The following is a 24,197-nucleotide window of genomic DNA, read 5'->3' as shown; positions in this document are numbered from 1 at the left end:
TTCTTTTATTTTTCTCTTCTCTTCTATTTTCTTTCTTTCTCTTTCTTTCTTTCTTTCTTTCTTTCTTTCTTTCTTTCTTTCTTTCTTTCTTTCTTTCTTTCTTCTTTCTTTCTTTCACTAAAACAACTGCTCCCTTGTTTCTGAGTTACTTGTTATGTTTTCAGTTTCATCAGCCCCAATTGACCCTGTTGGCTGTGCGTGTGGTACGAAGTGGACTCCTTCTGGCCTGCTCAGGGAGGGGCCTTGCTGCTCCAACCAGCTCCTCATGGCTTCTGTCCCCCTTTCATCCTTCTCCTATCTTTCTCCTAGCTACTAGCATGCTTTCTGCATTTCACCCACTGCTTCCTTGACCACACCCCTACCTCTGGATACTGCCTCCTTCATATCCTTCTTCTGCTCAGTTTTCCAATGAATGTCTGCACTATCTTGGTCTTGTACTCTTTCTTTAACCACCACAGTCTGTTCTCTCCTTACTAAAAATGGTCTCCCTAGAGATAGCAGGAACTTTCTGAACAGCAAACTTGATGGCCTTTCTTCAGTATGTTCTCCTTGTATCTTCAGTGGCAATGAGACCCTATTAATGGCCTCCTTCTTTCTACTTGGATCACTTGCCTCCTGCCAGCTCTCCTGCTCTGTTAGACATTCTCCTTGTATCCATCATAGGTTAATCTTTTTCCTTAAATGTTTACATTCCTCAAGACTAGAACATATGGGGAAACCCTCCATGAATATTCCATCCTTCCCTTTGACATGTGATTATAATTTACGATTTGGGTAGAAATCTTCAAAGGCATTAGGAAACACCAACAAATGTAACTCTATAGAGTTATGAAATCTTAGGCTGGGTATACTGCCACACGTCTACAATCTCAGCACTGGGAGGATCACTGTGAGTTGAAGACTGGCCTGGGCTACATAGTGAGTTGAAGACCAGTCTTCATTGGATAGTGAAACCCTGTTTCAGAAAAGGACGGGAGGGGGAGAGCAGGGAGGGGAAGGGAGGGGGGAGACAGGAGAGGAGGGGAGAATTTCTAAAGTCAGGAAGTACTAGCTATAAGTGTAACAATAAAAAGTACCTAATAAAACAAAAGTGTATTGCTGCTAGCATGACCTGTGTAACTGAAAATGTGTGATGGTTAAAGCTGCTACAATGTAACAGTAAAAATTGTTGCTGCCTAAAATTGTACAATGACTTTTGGGAATGTCAAAATGCAAAATGTTGTGTGGGAACCTAGCAGTATTAAAGGAGGTTCAAGACTCAGTACTACTTCATTTAGTTTTACTTATTTTTGTGGTGGTGCAGGGCCTGGAACCAGGGCCTTGTACATGTGATGGAAGTGCTCCCCACCAAGCCAACCTGTGGCATTAGAGCATGGACATTTGTGGACACTTTCTGTCACTATAAAACATGATGACGGTCCTATGATATTATTTTCTTGTCTCTTATTTTCATTTATTACCTTTTTTTTCTTCTTTTTTAAACAAACATTTACTTGAGAGAGTATAGCAGTAATTGATATGACATTAAAAGCAGTATGCATTTAGAAGGCCAGAATGACAGGCATTCCAAGCATGACCCTACTATTACACATTGCTATCTTCAATGCAGTTGCTTAGTTCACAGGTATCAGCATATATAGTTAGTCAGGGTGAGAATCCTACCAATTAACTGCTAGTTTCAAAAACCTGATGGAGATTCTCAGGATCATTGCCTTAACCATCTTGTGCATATAAATGTCTGGCTTTGCCTCTGCCATGTTTCCTAGCTCTTCTCCTTGGCCTCTTTCATTGTTTAATCCTTAAGTTCTCACTTCCCCCTACCCACAGACGTTCTGTGGATGCGAACAAGCCTCCGAGTTCCAGCCCTCATAGCAGATATATATCACATCTGCTCTCACAGCCATACACAGCGGCCTGCCAGGGCAGGGCAGCAACCCTCTTCCTTCTGGCTCTGCAGGACAAGCAGGGAAGCTCTCTCAGGTTCTGAGCACTACTTCAAGGAGAATCCTAGAGATTTTCCATCATGACACGGCATACGCACACCCTATGTGGTCCTCGATATATGGTCAAAGACCACAGTATCCATTGTTGTCCCTGCTGTGCTCTGAAATGGATAGGGCTGTGATACTGGGATGGTTACTCATGCTCTTCTGGAAAAGACCACCCAAGATTCTCATGAAAATTGCCTTAAATAAGGTGAGATCTGACTTGCTGCAGTTCAGAAGTAATTTGGCTCTTAAGAGTGCATGTATTATTTCAAAACTGTTACATGTGATAAACAGTGTCAAATTTGTTAGCAAAGAAGTGATTACTTGTATCGTAACTTTGTATACCAGGAAAAGTTTGTTCATTAATAGCATTGTTAATCCTCATGATGTTGAAATATGAATACAAATTGGAAATGAAAATAAAAGCATGGAAATGAAAAAAATAAAACATGATGATATATTTTAAAATGCTCTCTTGTTTGTGTTAAAAATTATTTCTCTGTAAATAGTGAAAAGCATATAATTAGAAAGAACTAGCCTGAAAATAACTTGCAGAATAATTTTCACTCAGTTTTATAGTCTTGAAAAGAAGAAACTTGGATAATTTCCCCATAATGTCACTGGATGTAAAACTTATGACCTTCTCCATGGATGAACTGAACTGAATACTATTAAGTTAAAGTAAAGCCTTTTGATTTTTTTTATTACTACAAGGTTCTTTGGTTTATACATTATATGGTTCCACTGGACTATCGTGGTGCATTAAATTCCATTTCACAGCTGAAAGATTCCATGTAGGAGCCACAAAAGAAATGCTTTTCATCTACATAATTCCAAATATATTCATAACGAAAACAAGTTCTGTGGTGAATTGGGAAGAAGCGCGTTTGCCAGTTCATCTGAAAAGGCAGTTCATCCAGCCACTAGATTAAACCTTTCTAAGATTAGCTCTAGCCTCAGCCTTTCACAATGCTTTGTTTTAGGGTTAAGATGAGTTTTTGCATCTGTAGGAAATGTCTTCACACATTAAAAAGGGAGATGATCCAGGCTAAACCACATCACTAAAGACTATTTTAAAAGTTATTAATTTACAATTTGAAAATAAGCCAATATTTTGTTAAGGAGGATACAAATACTCACTCCCTATCTGACCAGTACTATTTCTTGGTTTCCTTTCTTAACAACATTAGTTTGATTTCTATCACTACAGTCAACAAGGAGCTAAATCTACAAATTATTTTTATTCTCTTTGTATTTTCCTTATTAGTTTTTCTAAGGCCTGGGAGCCATCTGTTTAAAGCAGCATTTGTAAGTGCCTGCCTGGCAAGTGCAAGGTCCTGAGTTTGATCCCTGGTACCCAGAAAAACAAGAGGCATTTGGCCATAAAGACTAGCTAACTGTCCTTAAAGGAGGCTGACTTGAGTCCACAGGAAAAGAGACATTAATGCTAACATTTCTGCTATTTACACATCATTAGTGAATAGACATGTAGTGTTTGCTTAGTATAGGGTGATTGGTGTAAACAGTGGTGCAAGGGAAAAAACTTTTGAACTTGAACATGATAAAACATTACTGGAAATACGCCATGGTTAACGTTGGTTAACATGATTAATTATAACTGGTTTTATGACATTCCACCATTTAAAGATATAAAGATCCAAACTTAATTAGAGATAGTTATTCTGTCCTTTAGTATAGCAAGATTTTCCTGTTTATAACTTCCTTAAATATTAAAAATGGTTTCAGGTGATAGGATTGAATACTTTCTCTTGTCTTCAAGTTTGCAGACAAGAGGAGCATCTGAGGGGTGAAATACAAGAGTACGGATGAATGTTCAAGGTCCATAAGGTCCTGGGGTAAAAACCAACCAACCAACCAACCAACCAACCAACCAACCCACCCACCATCCCAAACAAAAGCAAAATTCTTTTATAAGGTTTATTTTATTTTCTACAGTGCTGGGCATTGGACCCAGAGCCTCATAAGTGGTAGGTAAGTGCTCCCCTACTGAGCTATACCTGCAGCAAATAAAGGACTTTCATAACTATAAGTAGAGTGTTTCCAAATCTCTCTTTGCTACCTCTCATCAGATACAGTCTGAAGTCATAAGATGAAGCTGAGGATAGGGCTCATTTACTTAGAACCACAAATTTATCAAATTACTGGAACCACTGGTTCCATGTAACTTACTGATGATGATGGGCCACCAGTGTCACACTTCTACAGTGTCCTGCTTAATGTTAGGTGACCTGGAGAGTGTCCTAACATCAGCTCGAACATGAGCACCCAGAAGGAGGTGCTCCCGAGACTAGTGCCAGGACAGAGGTATATCAACGGATATTACAGTCTGAATCTGGAACAATACAAGCACTCGGTAATACTGTCATTAGCTAATTGCTTGCCTTTCAGTGTTGGGGACAGCTGGACAATTGGTATTCACAGAAATTTGGTCTATGAAATATTTCACACTACAGATCCATGCCTTATGTTGAAACAGTATGGCATCCTGGATTCCTCAGAGATTGTCAAGTATTGTCAAGAAAATACTTCATGTTACTTCTAGTTTATGTATAGCTTTATTTTAAAACAAACAAAAACCCTGTTTACTTGTTTCTTTCATGTTAGAAAATCAAACTAGATCTTGTTGTGTAATTTTTTAGACCTCCATTATAGCATGCCACTGTTAGCACCCTAATGATTTAACCACTAGGTTGGCCAGCCCACACCTGCACTCCAGAACAGCACAGGGGCAGCCTCTGGAAGCCCCTGCCCGCACTTGGCTCATTAAGTATTTTGCAAGCAAGGGGTGATTTAAGCCTAAATAAAATCCCTACAGTGAAAAAACACCATTTTCACCACACCTTCCCTTGTGAACTGGCTTTGAAATTCCAGAGCGTGAAAGAAGATAAGCACTGCTCTCTCATTTTCTTAATCTTCTCAAGGATGAGATAAAACTCTGGTGCACTCTCCCCTTTTGAAATCATACAGATCTTTTCCTTCTTGCATTACTTTCTTTCTCTTTGTGAGGTTAGAATTTCTCCCTATTGACATTTTATACTCCTAGACTGTAGATTCAGATGGAATCCTTGGCCCTATGCCCAATTTAGTGTCTACTGTAGCTCCTCAGAGGACAGTAGAAGATTTAAACCAGAGTAGCTCCAGTAAGTCAAAATTTTTAGACCCAGAAATGCAACAGTTAATACTTTTATTTTTTATACACATCAGAACTAAAACAAGCTGCTTGTCTATTTTAGGGAAGTAAAAACAAGGATGGATCATATTTAAATAACTTTGACAGAAGCACAGACTGGTGGCAGGGCTGTGAAAAAAGGTAGGTTTTTTGTGCACTGACCACTTTATATGAAGGAGAGTGGACAAAAGAGCCAGAGGAAAGTGGTTGGAAATTCTTGAAATTTTTTCATCATGTTTTATGTATTTGATCTTCCATATTTTGGGCCTCCTGCCTTTCCAACATGACCCAACACTATACCTTTCCTACTTGTCTCTCTAGAACTTCTGAAATGTTCTCTTTAAAAGTCTTGGAAAGCCATCATAGGTGGACTCAAACCCAAGTTTCACTGCCTCAATCCTCACCATTCACACTTGGGAAGCTTCAAGTACATTGTTAGAGAAACAGGGAGATTGTGGACATGTTGTTTCCTCATGCGTGCTTTTATTTCTTTGCTTGCAACCTCCCTACACACAGGTACGTAGAGGGCCTATCCTGCGTCTGTTTGCAGCAGCATCAATGTACCTCGATGCCATGGCCAAATTTACAAAGAGCATCTGGCAGTACCGATGAGCATGACAGCAGGCAGCTATTTCGCTCTGGTCAGGCTGATTCTGTGTGAGTGAGCATAAGAGTGGCTGACTTGCAAGAAAATGCACCAGAGTTGGTGAATTCATCCAGGTGCACGATGACGCTCACGATCACGGTGATGATGCTGACTGCGCTGGCATGTGCAGGGGACAAGTCTGTGCTCCACACATAGTACCTAAAACCCTCTCAACCACAGTATGAAAAAAGTACTGTCCCTCCCTTTCTGCAAATCAGGAAAAAGGGGTTTACTTTGTGGCTCAAGGCTATGTCACACTAACGAGGTGGAATCAGGATTTAAGTTTAGATCAGTCTGAAAGAAATTCTTATCTTTAAGTTTTTATCTCCTCTTATTTAACCTACAAACTTATAAATGAATTTAGAATAGCTATAATAGTTGTTTTTTAACTTTATATTTGCATTAGTACATATTTGTCATACATATTAATCACATTCATCATAGGGAATTTGCACCTGTAAATAATATATCATGGCTTTTCCTCATTCCCTTCCCTACCTTTAACCCTTCTTCCCCTCCCCATTTACAAAAGCTTTGTTTCCATTTGTTTCCTTCTATTCTTTCCTTTCCTTTCCTCCCCCTTCCCACTCCCTTGTGAACATGTTCTTCCCACTTGCCAGTATCTGTCATCCACTGTGCTCCTTGTTTACCCTTTCGGTTTCTCACACAAGAAAAACAACGTGATATTTCATCCTGTGTTTTTGATTTATTTCACTTAAGATTATGGTCTCAAGGTACATCCATTTTCCTACAGATGACTCACATTTATCCTTCTTTATGGCAGAGAATTGAGAGCCTTGCTTTTGAAAAGTCTGTTCAGAAGACAATGGCTTGTGACCATAGTGGTAGATGCTACATAAAAAGATATGCACAGGAGATGAGAGCATATATGTGGAGCTTGAGTCTCACCACTAAGAGTCAATCTGACTCTCCACCTACTGCTGGATTGGAAGGTGGTCAGGTAAATATCAATAAATAACAGGCATCCTTAGATGCCCCAACGCAGGAGGCTGAGAGTCAATATCTCCGCATCTCCTGTACTTAGCGCATTTCAGGGCATTCACCTCCCAAGTACAAAGGAAAGAACAAAATCCATTATTATCAGTGCAGAGGCTGGCAAGAGCACCTTTGGAAACACATGGTTCTTACAAAGACACTCCTTTCATGTTACTTTATTGTTTTACTCATTGATTCATATATGAAAAATTATCATTACTGTATATAAAGCACAGTCCTAAACATGGGAACATGGTGCACTGGTACATTTGTGTGTGTGTATGCAAGTAAATAACCAAGAGAGGGGGAGGGATGGAGGGAAGTGGGGAGAGAGAGAGAGAGAGAGAGAGAGAGAGAGAGAGAGCCAGAGAGATAAGATGTATCACATATAGGTATTGTCTCTAAATAACTTATAGGTCAATATAATAGTTTTTTTCACTTGACATCCCCATGAAAAATAATTTTACACTACAGTCAGGTATACATACACATAGTTGAAAATTTCACAATGCAACATTTATCCTTAAAATATATACCTTGATATCTTCTATTTTAGTTTATATTAATGAAGACAGAGTAGTCTACTTGAGAGACTTGGTTCTACTGAAGTAGAGATTCACAAGTATATATGAGTATATATCTGTATTGGCATAACTGTGTGGGGATAGAAAAGAAGTGAAGAACTGAGGTGAGGCCTGTGTGAGATGGCCCCTGACAGATGGGCAGGATACAGAACTGAGGGAAAGTTGAGGAAGGGGGATCAGATGCATAAATGCATGGTGTTAGGCAAGAGAGACGTGTGCATATGGGTGAACAAAGAGCATCTGGCAGTACTGACAAACACAATACACGGGTGCACAGTGCAGTAAGACAGGCTGTGGCTGAACCAAGGAGGGAAAAAGAGTGTGCCATGAAGGCTCTGAATGGAAGCCCAGGGACAGGGCTGCACCCTGGGACAACTCATTAGAAGGGTTCTGGGGAAGAACTGGTGACCAGCCCTCCCCCACTGTCCCTTTTATTTAATCTGGGACCCACACCTTGCCATGAGACTTGGGCCTCAAGGTGCCGAGGCCCACGATGGCTGTATCTGTATGAGAAGCAGACCAGAGATCCTGCAGGACTCAGGTTGGATGACAGAGCAAAGTAGCAGGAAATCCTCCCATCCATGTTAAATACTTGGAAGCCAAGTATAGTGGTGTATACACAAAATCCTAGCTTCTCAGGAGGCTGAAGGAAAATGATCATTAAGCCAAAGTCAGCCAGTGAAACTTGGAGACTGTCTCAAAATATAATTTAAAAGTGCCAGGATGTAGCTTAGTAGGACAGTACCTTGGGTTCAAAAATACATACATACATACATACATAAAATTAATTAATTCTGTATACAATGTAATTTTTTTGGGAAAATGGTGAAATGAGTTTATAAAATAGGTACAGGGAAAAGAACAGCAGGAAGGAGTAAGGTGGCATAGTTGCTGCTGGGAATGTTGCTTATATTATTCTCATAGAGGCAAGCTGTCTTGTCTTTGTCTGTCTGTCTGTCTGTCTGTCTGTCTGTCTGTCTGTCTTTCTTTCTTCTTTCTTTCTTTTTCTGAGACAGGGTTTCACTGTGTAGCTCAGGGTAGCCTTAAGTTCTCTATGTAGTGTACTCTGGCCTGGAACTCATAATGATCGTCTTGCTTCCGCTTCCCAAGCCTCCCAGACATGCATCACCTGGCCCAGCTATGAAGGTATTTTTATTTTTAGTTACTTTTTAAATTTAAATTTATTTTTAGTGATACATAAAATCATCAATATTGAACATACTTATGGGATACTGTGTTTTCAATTTCAAGAACATTTTTGATCTTGGAAAAAAAAAACAAAAGTTTTGTGACTAAAATAATGTCTATAATATACATCCTGTATCCCTTCACACAGACTCAGAGTTTTCTATATTTGTCTGTAATGATTTGTTTTATTGAACTATTTTATTTATTTTTTTTAGTGGAACCAGGGATTGAACTCAGGCCCTTGCACTTGCCAGGGAAGTGCTTATTCCACTGAGCCATCTCCCCGGCCCCCTTATTGAACTATTTTAAAACAAATTGTAGCATGTACCTCTAAAGACAAAAATACCTCCTCATGAACTCACAAAACAATGTTCAAATTTAAACAGTTTAACACTGACTAATACTAATAGCTATTATATAGTCATCACTGAAGTTTCACCAATTTTTTTCAATGACGTATTTAGAACAATTTTTGCCCCAATCTAGGATGCAGTCTAAGATCTTTTCTTTCTTTTTTTTTTTTTAAGAGAGTACAAATTAGAACTAGAACAAAAAAATTTTAAGTGATAGAGAATTTCACTTGACAAAGTATTATGAATTTCCCAGCATTTGTTGTAATTGTCCACTTGGAGGCAGGTAACAAAGCTAAGGGCCCTGAGGAATGGGGCATTGGAAAGTGATACTAAATAACGAAAGAATGCTATGGAATAATCCATACACTGGTACAGGAAGAGGAAAAGCTATTCCTGTGGTTTTTGCTTGGCTCTATGTTAAAAACAAGAAAAATATCATTCCCCAAGAATTCGAAACTAAGGCCTAAAGTCTTACTCGAGTTAAGGGTTTACATTTATATCAACTGCTGCTGAAAATATTTGCAAACCAAGATGGCAACAGAATATTTGGTCCTAAGTAGAGATAATTCTGGAGCAAGAGGAAGGAGCTGAAACAAAGTAGTGCTGGACAAATAGTCCCACAGCTATGGCTTCAAGGAAGACCACAGAGAAGTCATCCCCAGTAAAGAATTCACAATGATGGGCTGGGTACATAGCTCAGTGGCACAGTACCTGCATGGTAAGCACAAAGTTCTGATTTTGATTCCCTGAATGCCCCTCCAAAAATTTTCACAATGAAATGTGCAAACTAAATAAAAAAGGTATTACTAGTAAAAGTTATCAGACATAAGAAATCTAAGTCTAGGCTCTCCAACAGTGGTATAGTACAACAATAATCTCAAACAGGATAGAAAGTATGCATTTATGGGGATTGAAAGTTATAAATGGAAGAAACAAAATACAATGAAAACAAAATCTCTCTTTACATCTTTTAAATTTTTAAGAAGATTTTCATTTGTGACTGTGAAGACAGAACAAAACATCCTTTCTTGGAATGAAAAATATAGTCATCAAAATTAAAATTCCCCATGGGAAGGTTAAGCAACAGATTAGAACAGTCCAAGAATGCATTAGTAAATTGGAAGACAGATCTGAGAAAGTTACCCAGAGTGCAGTAAAATGCAACAAAGTGGCAACAAAAGAAGGGTACGACAGCATACAATATTGCATGAAAGGTCCAAAAATTGTCTAATAGGAATGCCAGAAAAAGAGAAGGGAGATAGTGGATAAATGGCACTATTAACATGGTTAACTGTTAAGAATGTTCTAGAATTAATGAAAGATATAAATCCTGAATTCTATAAGCACAAGAGCTTCTAAGAGAATAAAAAAAAATTCCCATCAAAAGAACAGTATGGTAAAAGTGCATCATACCAAAACAAGAAACAAAGAAAAAAATCCATTTATAACATATCAACTAAGATTTTTCAAAGGCAATTAGAGGTGGCCCAGTGAAATGTACCTGCAAAACTCATGAATATCAACCTTAAATTCTATTTCCAGATGAATCCCCACTGATAAATGAGGGAGAAATAAAGACTTTGAGAAGAACAAGACTGAGTTATTTACCACTCATTACTCCTTCTGTACTTTCAGTATTTTGAAATTAAAAAAAAGAGACACAAATGACCCCATTTAGCTTGGTTAGAACACTGTGTAAAGGTGAAACAATAGTATGAGCAAGCAAAAACAAAGGCTATCAAATGCCCTCGTGAAGCAATAAAATCAGAATAAAACTATTGACATCTATAAATATTAATGAAGACGATCTGAACATCTTTTGGGCATAAACAGCAATGCTATTGAACAAATACAAGGTCTTTACAAAGATATGAAGAAAAAGAGCTAAATTTGAATTTAGCTCTTTTTCTAAATTCAATTTGAATCTGGTAGGACATTTTCATTTCCTGCCTCCTTTGCCCATTAAGATTTACTATTTGAGCACCAGGAAGTCATACATAAAAGTTTAAGCTTTAATTCAATGTAGTATATAATCTATTGCACATAATCTGTTGAACTAATATGAAATTCTGAATCATTTAGAAATGAAACAGAATGTGGTGGTGCATGCCTATAATCCCAGCACTTGAGAGGTGAAGCAGTAGGATCACCGTGATCTCTAGGCCAGCCAGAGGTATACAGTGAGTTCAAGGACAGCCTTACTATACAGTTATACTCTGGCAAATAAATTAAATTAAATTAAATTAAATTAAATTAAAAGAAAAATAGCTTCCTCCATAGTTCCCCAAATAAGAACTCTATACTTCTGAATTTTTAAAAATTATCTTTGCTACTTCAAGTTATATTAAGGAAAAAGCTAATATAATTTTGTGGTTTTACACAAATATATAAAAATTCAGGCTATCAAAGGATTCAATATGTTTCTAAAAGAGGCTAAATTAAGAAGAGAAATACAAGGGGACATTTATTAGAATTTAAATGTATTATCTACATAAAATGTAACACCTCTAAGGCTGGGAGAGTGGCTCAGTGGTAGAACACTTGCCTAGAAGGCACACGTACCTGGTTCATCTGAAGCCCTACTAAAACAAAACAATAAAATATACCTTTTCCTATGCCCACAGGACAAAAGGTCACATGCATATTCATCCTTTTAGAATCAAGTAATAAGACACAGAATCTGTTTGTAGTTACTATCTTATAGTAAACACTGGCCTGGAACTCATAGTGATCTATGAGTCACTTTACTGGGGCTATTTGTAGTTACTATTATTGGGGCTGTTTGTAGTTATTATTTTATAGTAAGGAAGTTTACATCTGTGCAGAAAAATATAAAGGGGAATAGTCTCTTCATAAAAAGGAAGTAACAAGGCCTGGCGAGAGAGCTCTGTGGACTAAGCGCCTACTTTGGCAAGCACAGGGACCGGGGTTTGATCACCCGTCCCGCGTGCTGCACTTGTCTAGCCCCTGGGGTAATCTGAGTTGATGACTGAGTCCAGGCATGGTAGTGCACGCCTATAATCCCACTGCTGGGGAGGCTGAAAACAGGAGGATCACTACAAGTGTGAGCTGCATAGCGAGACCCTGTACCAAATACATAAATGAAAAAAAAATGTAACAACACAAAGAGTTGGTTGTAAGTATTTCTTCCACTAAAAATATCAGGCCCATCTCCTTGACCATTAATGTTTAGCAGCATCTCTCCCACTAGATGCACAATAAAGATTTACTGATGAACAGGACTTAAACTTTCTCTTGTTTGGAGATATCTAACCAAAGGAATACAACATCTATCCCTTGTCAGAAGAATGCTGGGTAGACAAGAGTCTTTCAGATCTAGTGCTTACCCAAAGAAGAAAAAAGACTCCTGAAGAAACCCTGAATGAGGAAAGATGGAATCCTTAAAGAACAGCACAGTATTTAAATGGGAATGATTTTTTTTTTTTTTTTTTTTTTTTTTTTTTTGGCTGGCTCAGGCTGCCTTAAGGGTGGCTCTGGTAAGGTTGAGAATGATTTTTTTTTTTTTTTTTTTCTGGCTAAATTATTATCTTGGAAACATGGATAGTTTAAAAGGAATCTTCTCTTTCAACTTTTGTACAACTTCTGGGTGCCTCAGAATATTCATGAGGATACATAAATTAAGAAGGCTTTAATTGATGTTTTAAAAAATTTCTCTGCATTAAGGAGTAAAATGAAACTTCATTGTGTTTTACCATTTTGTCAGGCCTAAATTCCCCATACCCTCCTGATCCCAAGGTAGCTTTCTTTCTCTACAGGAACAGGGGCCCAGCTGCCTTAGCAGCTAGAGGTTCCCTGGGATCAGGCTGCCGGAGCACTGGGAACTGGGATATTTGTCTTGGCTGACTCAGGTCACAGGAGGACCCTGTGTTGGTGTTGAGTGAAGATTTATTTAAAGAAGACATGCTTTGGAATTAAAGATGAAATAGCACACTCAAATTGATTTGGAAATCCAAAATCACTGTAGTACAGAGTATAATAACATGGAAAGAAATAATGCTACTATGGAAGGATCGCCACACAGGGATAGAAGAGAAACTAAGAAAAAAAATGAAGACCTTCTCAAAGGGCTTAAATTAGAAAAGACAAACAGTAACATGAATCTGTAACTAAGGCATGGTTTACTCAGAGCTAAGAACAAGTTACTTCAGTGCAGAGATGGGTTCTGACAACACTCAGCCTGAATTCAAATCAACAAAGGTATGACCTTCAGCAATATCTTAGCCATCTCCACGCTATTTTACCCCACCTGTAAATGAGATGTGACCTAAGGTCATTGTGAAGAGTAAATTAAGTACAGTGCCTGGCCCCCAGTAAGTGCTCCATGGTAGGTACCTGAGTAGTGGAGCAACAGAAACATAAAAACATGAGTGAATGAAAAAATGCTGCACTATGAAACAAATTTAAGTAACTAAAATCATAAAACCAAGAAATAATTTCCATAATCACAGAAATTCACTAAATGAACAGAATTTTATTAAGAGAATGTATAGATAGTCTCTGTTAATCTCATAAAAAACTTTAAAATGAAGTTTGTAACTTTTGGGTAAACACACTTAACAAACAGTTCTGATTCCTAAACTTTAAGATGCGATTCTTTCATACAGGTCATTTTTAATAGAGAATGTTGTACCTCATCTGTTATGTATTTTCAGAGCACTGCACTGTGGACTGGGTAACAGTGTCCTAATCACTTTCAGATATGATTCTGCAAAGCAGACTCTGATTACCTTCCCATTGCTCCACTATATTCACAGGAGGTACAAAGCTGCGCTTCACAGAAACAGCTGCGTCACTCTGAATTCCTTTCCTTTTTTCTTATTGTGTGTGGCCCAGCCAAGGTCAGAAAACAAGTAATCTGAACCTACCAATTGCACTTCCTTCCTTACTGACTGTCCTTTCAAGAGGCAGGGCCCTCAGAGCCCTGTTAAAGTGATTAACATAAGACTAACCACACTTATTTCCCAGCCTACACATCTGCAATGCAAGGCACTGACGTCCAAGGGCATCATCTGTCTAATAAGGGATCCAAAGTAAGTAAGTCAAGAATTTCCTGTCTTCCCATATTCAGAAGCTCAAGTGGGGTTTCTGGATGACTTGCCAAAATACTTCCTCTGACAATATGGTACTGAGAACCTTATGTTCTCACCCTGGAAGTCGAGACAGCCTCTTGAAGAACAATGATTTTTCTTTTTTTCTCACTTACTTTTTAAAATCAGGACAGAAAATTTTGTTTGCAGTAAATATACTAGCTGAGACTATACACACAATTTTTCTGTTAGTAATAGTTCTTGGTAGACGATGTTTACTGTCCTACATGCAGCAATGAAACATGCTATTAAGTTTTATTTGTTAATGAGTATATTAAAGTTCTCACAATTTTTCCCCCTCAGCCTATGAAACCTAACAATTACCTTTTAAAAACCTATGATTAAAAAAAAAAAAAAAAAAAAACCCTTGGAAAGCAGGGGTTTAGGAATCCATCCTTCCTGGGGATGGTGATGTCCAGCATATAGTCATCCCTTGATGTGTGTGAGACTGGTTCAGGATTCCTTCCTTCAGATATAAAAATGTATAAATGCAAGTCCCTTAAATTAAGTGGCAGAGTACTCACACTGGACCTACACATATCCTGCTCTGCACTTTAAATCACCTAGATGACGTACAACACCTAACATAACATAAATGCTATGTAAACAGTGGTTGTATTGCATTATTGAGGGACTATGACCAAAAAACTTAAGCACATGTGTAGTACAGATAAAATTAGTTTTCCCAAATGTTTTCAATCTGAGGTTGTTGACTCCATGGATATGGAACCCTGGAATACAGGGGTGCTGCAGAATTTAGCATACAGGTAACTTTAAAAAGATGTGGGCCTCATGGCATATACTCACCAGTGGCTCTGCCATAATGATGCGGATCTTGCGCTCAGCTTGGGTGGTGAAATTGACAAATAAACTCTTGAGGACATACTCTCCTGGTTTGCTGTCTGGGTCCACGTTGATGGGTAACATGGTTGGGGGCCCTTTCTCCTTGTGTGTGCCTGAGGCAGGTGGAACTGGAGGCTTGATGTAACCGTTGCCAACTGGAGAAGCTGAAAAACAGAATGAATATTTTTACTGGCTGAAAATAACATCATAAATATTCAGACAGGGCCAGTGACATAGCTCAGCAGACTAAGCACCGGCTTAGGCAAGTTCAGGGACCAGGGTTCATCCTGGCACTACATACCGTACCCGCCCTGCTTCCGGGCACACTGAGGTATGGTGTGGTGGCACACACCTGTAATTCCAGCATTGGGGAGGCTGATAACTAGGATCACTATGAGTCTGAGTTGCATAGTGAGACCCTGTACCAAATACATATATACATAAATAAATAAATAACTATTCAGACAGGATGTGTTAAACCATAATTATAAGGATAAGACATGTAATCAAGAATGTCATGCTTAATATCATAACCTGATATTCTTTTGAAATGGTGTTGGAATTTGTTATTTGCATTGCATAATCTATGATAATCTCAAAATTCTTCTTGCCACCAGATTGATATGACTGAGAAATCTAACAATATTTAAGACATTTTGAGCTTTTCTTTTATATTCCAGACAAATGGACTAAACACTGCATGTAAGGAAAAAGTAATTTCTTGTCCAAGTTTTCTTAATGACAGAAACACGCTATCTTCTGTGCTTCAGTAGAACAATGTAAAAGATTCTCGGAGTCATCTCTTCTACAGGTCTCCAAGAACCAATTTTCAGAAGCCCTGCTGGCTCTTGGTCTTACAGTGGGAAAGACAAAGGATCAAGCAGTACTCTCTTTATGCCATCCAAAGTATGGGTTCGAGTTTTCACTCCCAACATCCTTGGTTCAAGTTGGCATGCCTCTCTTTGCCCTTTGTTATAAAAACAATATATTTAAAATGTGTGGATTTATAAGTATTTAATTTCCTCCTTCCTTCCTTTCCTTTCATAGTACTGGGGACCAGACCCAGGGCCTCAATCATGTTAGGCAAGTGATATACTACTAAGCTATACCTTCAGCTCTTGTCTTTCATAAAATGTGTAAATTTCCTGCTTGGACGAGATCTTGAACAGGGGCAACTATCAAGGCTGCTGGTGAGTGGCAACTTTTTAGAATGTGAGTCAGTTATTTTACTGGAAAAAATTATTTTGCTCATAAATGTGTATTTCAAGTCTCTGTACTTTTCATGGTACTCTGACATATTAGAATCCTAGCTTGTATCAGCTAAATACTTGTAAGATAGTCATGTATCAATATCCAGCTTATGGTAGAGACAGGAATGTCAACTACAGGATAATGATTGAATATAGAGACTAAGGAAAAAGTAAATTTCCCATTTGGACACTGGTTTAGTTATGAATAGAATGGTGGTATCATGGATAACAAAGTGAACAAGGTTGTCCATGAAGCTGAACATTCACAGCTACCAATAACCATAAGCCTTTTCTTATCTTCTTTTTATCCCAAACCCTATCCTGTGGAAGTCATACAAAAGTATTATCTCTCTGCTTGAATTGCATCTTTGTCCCCAAGGTCACACTAAATTCTCCTTCATTTTTCCTAACCCTTCCTTTCTAATTCACTTAACCTGACATAAAACTGAGGGTCCCTTATCTCTGGAGGATCTTTCCACATCTTAACTACCACTACATTGCAAGTATATGGCCTCTTGAATTAAACAGTAGCACAAAATGTGCTGTATAATTTCCTTTTCATCCTCTCCTTTCCCATCAGCTATGTTCTAGTCTCAGCCCTCAGAAATCGATGGTTAAGTCAGAACAGCAGCTTCCTTTAAGGCTGACTTCATTCTATCTGTTTTACATTCTATGTCAATCTTCTGCTTGGCTTTCATTACAATATCTTTCTTCGTAAAACTTTCAATAGCTTGCAATATTATCAAGCCTTAAACACATCAGCCTGATGTGGAGGCTTCTGTTGATGCCTTCACCTTGTGCCCCAATCCACTGATGCCCTGGCTGGCCGATGAGCGCACTCTTCTCAGGTATGCTTTCCTTCTTTGCCCACCCAATCTTCCTCTTCTTTTACCAACTGGAGAAGCTGTTGTGCCTAGGATTGGCCCTGAACTTGAACCATACAGCTGTATTCCAAAAAACTAACAGGAGTGTAGCTTCCCAGGTATAATAAACCATCCCTTGGCATTCACAGAGGATGGTTTCAGGATCTCCACAGATACCAAAAGTCAAGGATGCTCAAGTTCTTTATCAAAAATGGCACTGTATTTGCCCTGAATTACTTATGATACTTAAATAATAGAAATGCTATGGGAATATATTTGTTATACTATATTGTTTACAGAATAATAACAAGAAAATTATCTAAGGGCCAGCCAGATAGCCAGCAGACTAAAGTGCCTGCTTATGCAGGTGCAGGAATGGGGTTTGATCCCTGGCTTGCATGCCAGCCCTGTCCTCTGGACATGCTGAGACAGCAACTGAGACTAGGAGTGGTAATGCATGCCTGAAATCCCAGCACTTGGGAGGCTGAAAACAGGAGGATCACTACAAGTCCAGTCTGTGTAGTGAGACCCTGTAGACCCTGTACTAAATACATAATATATTCATCTGCCTTGAATATATATATATATATATATATATATATATATATATATATTTTTTTTTTTTTTTTTTTTTCAAGGCAGATACAAATTTTTTTCCTGAATATCCTGACCTATGGTTGGATGAATCTATGGATGTGGAACTATTAAGAGACACAGGGCTAATTATACACAGTTCTTTTTTTATTATTATTTGGTACAGGGTCTTACTACACAGCTTAGATTCCCCAGTGCTGGGATTTCAGGCATGCGCCACCATGCTCAGTTTTGGTGGCCAGCACTGAACACCTGAGGTTCCAGGGCCAGCATGGTACTGGGGATCAAACCAGGGTCCTTGTACTTTCCAGGCAGGTGCTTAGACTGCCAAGCATCTCTCCAGCCCTATACACAGTTCTTGATAGTAATCAATAAATTTCCTTAAGTAATTATTAAACCTGGCTTCTTTATTTCTGCAAGTCTAAGAGTGATTCATTGGGTGGGAGCTAAATGAGAATCAGTATGTCAGCCTTTAATAAATCAGGCACAGTATTTGCAACAAAGAGTCATTCATTAACTGGCACTGGAAGTAGCTTACTAAAAGATACTATGGATTCTAACAGGGCATCATTAGGGGTGAAAATCAAGTGTTGCCCACTCCTCTACCATGCTGCTACTGTCTGTTGTTTTCACCATGTGCTGGTAAATTGCCTGCCCAATGCCAAGTTAGGGAGACAGCTTATCACCACAAGCAATATTCCTATACAACAAGGGCATCATGCCACAGAACTGAAGACTGGAACATAAACCTAAAATATCTACTTGAAGTACAACTTTCATTATCCTCACTTTTCCACAGGATTCAATCCATTTCCAGATGAGACCAATAATGGAGTTGATGAAAAATACAACTGCAAGACCAGATCCATAATCCAAGACTCCTGGGGCCAGAAGTTGCAACAACAGTGGGAGGATTTTCATTAGTGTCACCTCTGGTAGTCTTCTGCAAAGCTACACTCTGAACCAGATAGCTGAAATCCAGATACCAGGACACATTTTAGACAAATCTTCCATTTTACTATTATGGACTACTGGAGTATTTTGGAATATTTTGCTGAGTTCACACACCTATAAATGATGGAACTAAACAAAAATGGGGATACAGATGAATGACCATTTTGTATCTGTGTATTCAAAATGGTTAGGATAGATATATAGCTACATTCTCTTAATCAATGAATAGAGGGATTTGTTCTAATAGTGTTTGTAAATAGGATATCATGTCTACATCTTGTACAACAAATAACCACTAGGAAGAATGTATGCAATGTGTTAATTATTGAAACTGTCCTACCAATTTGATTTGAAACTGTCTCATTGCTATTTATTTCTCAATAAAATTATGGAAATAAAATAAGATGAAATAAAAAAGCAAATCTTCCATTTTAAGAATGAAAGTATAAATTCACAAAAAATCCTATCCATCCATACTTCAAAGCCAACAAAGTCTGGCTTTTCTGAGTACAAAAGTGAGTGCACACAGCCCGAGTCAGCTGGAACCATCCCAAGTCAGCCAAAGCCCATCTCAGGGCACAGGATGAATGAGGGGCAGTGCCCATCACTCCAAGTTCCACACAGTCAGCCTGGGCTGATGGAAACACAGTGACAGTCACTGGGGTGAGTGTCCTTGAATTGGATCCACTCCCAAGGTTCAGCAACTCCCCTTCATTCTACAATGATTAACTTCTCACAGATTCTAGCCTTTTGTTGTCATAATTTTATTTTTTTATTTTTTATTTATGCATTTGGTATAGGGTCTCACTATGCACCTTAGACTCATAGTGATCCACCTGTTTTGAGCCTCCTCAGAGCTAGGGTTATAGGCATGTGCCACTGCACCCAGGCTGGTGTGGCCTGTGCTGCCAGTGATCAAACCCCAGTCCCTGTGCTTGCCTAAACAGGTGCTTAGTCCACTGAGCTATCTTGGAGGCCCTTGTTGCCATAATTCTAAAAAGTCAACATGTAAGAGCCACTTTTCAGTAGCTCAGTTGTTTGATGACAATATTTTTGGAACCAGGAAATTCATTTTCTCTAATAATCCAAACTGAGCTACAAAATCCACCTTATTCTAAACATTACCAGGAGAGAAAAATCATTAAAATCTCCTGTAGCACTTACTCTTTCTTAACTATACATAGATCATTTGTCAAGTTTAAGCTCATAACAGTTCGTAAATGAAAACCTGTAAGAGAAGGGTGTAATTTCTATGAATAGCAACTAAGCAAGAAAGAAGAAGAAAGGGAAATGTCATGATCTAGAACCACTTAAAAGTGCAGTTGCCCGAACCTCACAGCCCCACAGGCTTCGATGGATGCTTGCTCCAATGAGCATGCTGGGACGATAAACGTTCATGATGGGTGACGACACCAGGATCCTCCACAGAAAGATAAAGGGAAGGTCATCAAAAGATAGAAAGGAAGTAAATCTTTTGTGTATAAAAGGGATTAATTCACCAAACCTGAGAATCCAGCTCTGAAAAATTCAAGTTATGTCTTCCTACATCTTATTTTTTAACTGAAATTCATTTTTTAAAAAAAATTACATTTTGGGTATAATTTAGATATACACAATGATCACATTCAACATAGGGAATTTGTACATGTACATGATTATCTTAGTTCTTTTTCCCCCATTTTCTTGCTTCTCTTCATCTCTTCCTTATTTACAAACCTTTGTCTCCATTTGATCTTTTTATTGTCTTATTTTCTCTTCCCTTTGTCCTCACCCAGTTCACTTTCCTTTTGAACAGTTACTTCCTATTTCAGAATATCTATTATACATTTTAGTTCTCACACTTTCAGCTTCTCACACCACAGAGACAATGTGATATTTACACAAATGTGTCTAATTTATTTCACTTAAGATTGTGGTTTCAAGGTTCATCTGTTTATCTATAAAAGTCTAAGGTTTATACTTCTTTATGACTGAGGGGTACTCTATTGTATTAAGAAAAATTCACATCAAGCTAGGGATATAGCTCAGTAGCACAGCACCTGCCTGGTAAGTGCAAGGTCCTGAGTTTGATTTCCCAGTACCAAAAAATAAAAATAAAAATAAAAATCCCACACCTTCTTTACCCATTCATCAGTTGATGGGATTTATGTTGTTTCCAATATTTAGCTATTACAAACTGGGCTGCTGTAAACATGGGTGCACATATATTGCTGCTGTATGAAGCTTTTAATTATTTTGGGAAGATACCAAGAAAGGGAATAGTTGAGTCAAACAGAACCCTTAGGCCTACTTTTCTGAGGAATCTCCACATTTACTTCTGACTGAAAATAAAATCACACAAATGCAGAAGCCACCATAGTTTGGGTCCATTTAATAGCTTTGCAAACAAATGCAGGTAGTGACTACTCAAATCTAGTCCTCTCTACCTGGGGTGCTTTCCTTGCTTTTGATGAAGTCTAGAAAGCAAATCACTTACCTTCCAGGGCTTAGTCAATATCCTCTCCTCTATCTAGCAGGGGCTAGGTACTTCCTTTCCACTCAGTAGACCATGACTGTCAGATTACTCCTCATACTGGGCTCTGGAAATATGAACCCTACAATGTGAGAGGACCTCATAGGTCACATATCTCATTTTCTCCTTACATATATTTGATAAAGGAAAAAATTTTAGTTTGCTGTATTAAATTTCTCCCCTTTAAAAAATGTATTTAGTACAGGGTCTACAGTGTCTCACTTCACTGATCGAGGACTCATAGTGGTCCTCCTGTTTTTAGCCTCCCAAGCGCTGGGATTACAGGCATGTGCCGCCATGCCCAGTCTCAGTCTATGGCTCAGCATGCCCCGGGGGTGGGGCCAGCAGGGATTGCTTGGAATCTAACCCAGTCCCTGCGTCTGCCTAAGCCGGTACTTTAGTCCACTGAGCTTTCTGGCTGGCCCTAAACTTCCTTTTTATATTTCTTGAATATATATTTTTAAAAATCAACAGTAACACTTTAGTTCACAAACACTTCTGCTGGCAAACAATTCAGTTAGCAAACCACATCAAGTAACGGACAATACCATGGCCATCTTCTCCACACAAACACAAATGCAAACATCTTTCTCAAAATTGTAAAACAAATTAAGTTCCTAAACTGAGTCATCACTATATTTTTATTTATTTGGAATTGTATTAAAGTACATAACAAAATTTACTGTCTTAGGCATTTTTAAGCATACAGGCTCAGTAACATCTAGGAGATAAAATTTTAGCTTCAACTCCATGTTTTTTGATTCTCCTTTCATTTTTCATCTTGTTTTTCTATTTTCATCTAACAGCTCTATTGCCCCCCAAATTAATGTTTCTAGCCCTAGTTGTTAGGGTAGAGGCTGAGGTGGTTGGAGAAGAAGGGCATTACTTTCACATATTAATTTTCTAATTCCTGAACACTTTTCAAGTTTGTTTTCTTTTGTATTTTCTCATTTTCATTTTAATATTGGATTAAACATGATCTATACTTTATTCATTGCCATCCTTTGTCTTCCATGGGTTTTGTTGATGTTCTTTTATTATTTTTATTCCAAATTCTGCTCCTACTTGATTTTTATGAATTGTTTTAGATGATTTCCTTCTTTTAGTCTACGTATTTTACATCAGGTGGGAAACACTCCTGAGTCTGAGGCTTTAGGGGCCCATTCATTTTTCTTAATTAGATTTACCTGTTTTTGACCACAGAGGTTTATCTTCTGGCCTGACGGGTTTTCCCTCATATCACTCACAGATTTATTTATAGGTTAGCTCTTCTTGGCTAGCTCAGGTCTTCAGTAATATTTCCCTATGTCTACCCTCTTGACTGCAGCAACAATGTAAGTTCCCTTTCACAGTTTGTAGTTAACAGCTACGTTTTATTATGATTCTGAAAAGAAAGGCTAACCTGAGTGTCCTTCTGTTACAGTTCTAGGAGATATCAGGGCAGTTGATGTGACAGGAAAGCAATTGGTTTTCTCAGTCAGATTTCCTGACAATTCCACCTTTCATCCTAGGCTTCACTCATTCTCACTCACTCATTCCATTTCATCCAATATTGACTTAGCAAGCAGCTTAGGTTTCAAGCCCTGAGATGTCTATAGACAGCTGATAGTCCTGCCCTAAGAGCTTACACTGTACAGTGGCCGTGCACTGTGACCAGCATTCTCACACATACTATGTCAGGTTGCAATAAATTCTAAAAATATCATGTGTGTGTGTGTGGGGGGGAGACTGCAGAATCTGTGTCTAGCAGCGGTGTCTAGCAGTGATAATGAACCTGTGGCAAAGGTGCCAGAGCCAGCCAAGTTGTATCACTGAAAGCTCTCAAAGGTTCACCTTCACTGGTCTAAGGGGATCTGCTTCTCTCTACATGCTAGACGGGGTTGAGATTCTGTGATTTGGAGCTGCCACAAAGCATTGGAAGCTGTATATATTCTTGGTGCCTAAGAAAATCTGGATATCCTGCTTGCGTCTGTGTAGGTTTGGGTGAAATTTTGTTAGGTTTTTGTTTTTGTGTTTTGTTTCTATGTTTTTGTTTTTGGTTTTTTTTTCTTGCATTACTGGAGTTTTCTTTGGTGCTGAGTGAGCTTTCTCAACTTTCCTAAAAAAGTTCTTTTGAGGCAGGTTCTTCCTAAGTTTCTCAGGCTAGCCTTCAATTTGAGATCCTCCTGCAAAAGTCTCCCAAGATCATGGGCATGAGCCACCGTACCTATAAACATTTCACCTGCCATTTAGGATAAGCTGTTACTTACGATGGAAATTTTAACCAGCTTATTAAGTGCACGACTCAAAATGCTCAATAGATACATGGGTTCCCCAACAGCGTCCACAAAGCACACTCCTCAAAGGGGATGTTTTACTTGCTTTTTTAAAAAACCAGCTTGCAAAGACAAATAAGCACATAGCCTCTTTTTCAAATCATTAGATGCTTATTTTTAATACTCCCATGACTGGAATCTGAGCACGAGCATTTCAAATAAGGAATAGTTTCCTGTTAAGGTGCCCCAACGTGTTATGTGGCAACAAAATAAAGTAGGCACTCTTCACAGAAATGGCAGTCTGATCACATCAACTTCTGTTCCAGCCAGAGATCATGACAAACTCTCTCAACAAAGGAACTAATTCATGAGACTTTTAAAATTTACAGTTCGATATAAATCATTCTTACTGCCAATTCTCAGCATTTTTCTCACTTACCAGGTGCTGATGGTGAACCCTGTTGGTTAGCAGGAACTGGGATCTTTCTTTAGAACTACACTTTCCGCCCCTAAGTCCTTCATGTCCCAGAAGACTTAATTTATTGGCATTATAGGAACATTTCATAAAATAAAATAAACTAGAGATAATGCTACTGCGAGAATATGTCACATTGCATATAGGAAAATAATAAATTCAGCAAAGAACTAATGTAGTTATGAGGATGCTTAAGAAATGGCACAGAAAAAGGTACTGCAAATATCCAATTTGACCCGGTACCCTGGAAGAAGTTATATGAAGTAAACTAGAGTAAAAAGAAAAATCCTTTCAATATGACATGAAAAGTTATTTTCCTCTAAAGACTACTTTATTTTTTTTTAAATTTTTATTTATTTATTAGAGAGAGAGAGAGAGAGAGAGAGAGAGAGAGAGAG

At 38.4% G+C, this 24,197-nt stretch overlaps 1 protein-coding gene across 1 annotated transcript in view; it reads right to left on the bottom strand.

Annotated features, from left to right (window-relative positions):
* The window catches only part of Fry (FRY microtubule binding protein), a 431,398-nt gene that overhangs the window by 260,200 nt on the left and 147,001 nt on the right, over nucleotides 1-24,197 (bottom strand). Inside the window, exon 2 of the mRNA XM_023715059.1 lies at nucleotides 14,861-15,060. Within this exon, the coding sequence (XP_023570827.1) occupies nucleotides 14,861-15,060 (200 nt within the window). The remainder of the gene's footprint in view (nucleotides 1-14,860; nucleotides 15,061-24,197) is intronic.

Source organism: Octodon degus, unplaced genomic scaffold (genome assembly GCF_000260255.1).
Source record: "Octodon degus isolate 3935 unplaced genomic scaffold, OctDeg1.0 scaffold00038, whole genome shotgun sequence".
NCBI classification, from domain to species: domain Eukaryota; kingdom Metazoa; phylum Chordata; class Mammalia; order Rodentia; family Octodontidae; genus Octodon; species Octodon degus.
Note: the sequence above shows the minus strand (reverse complement) of the source record. Positions and strands in the feature narration are given on the sequence as shown.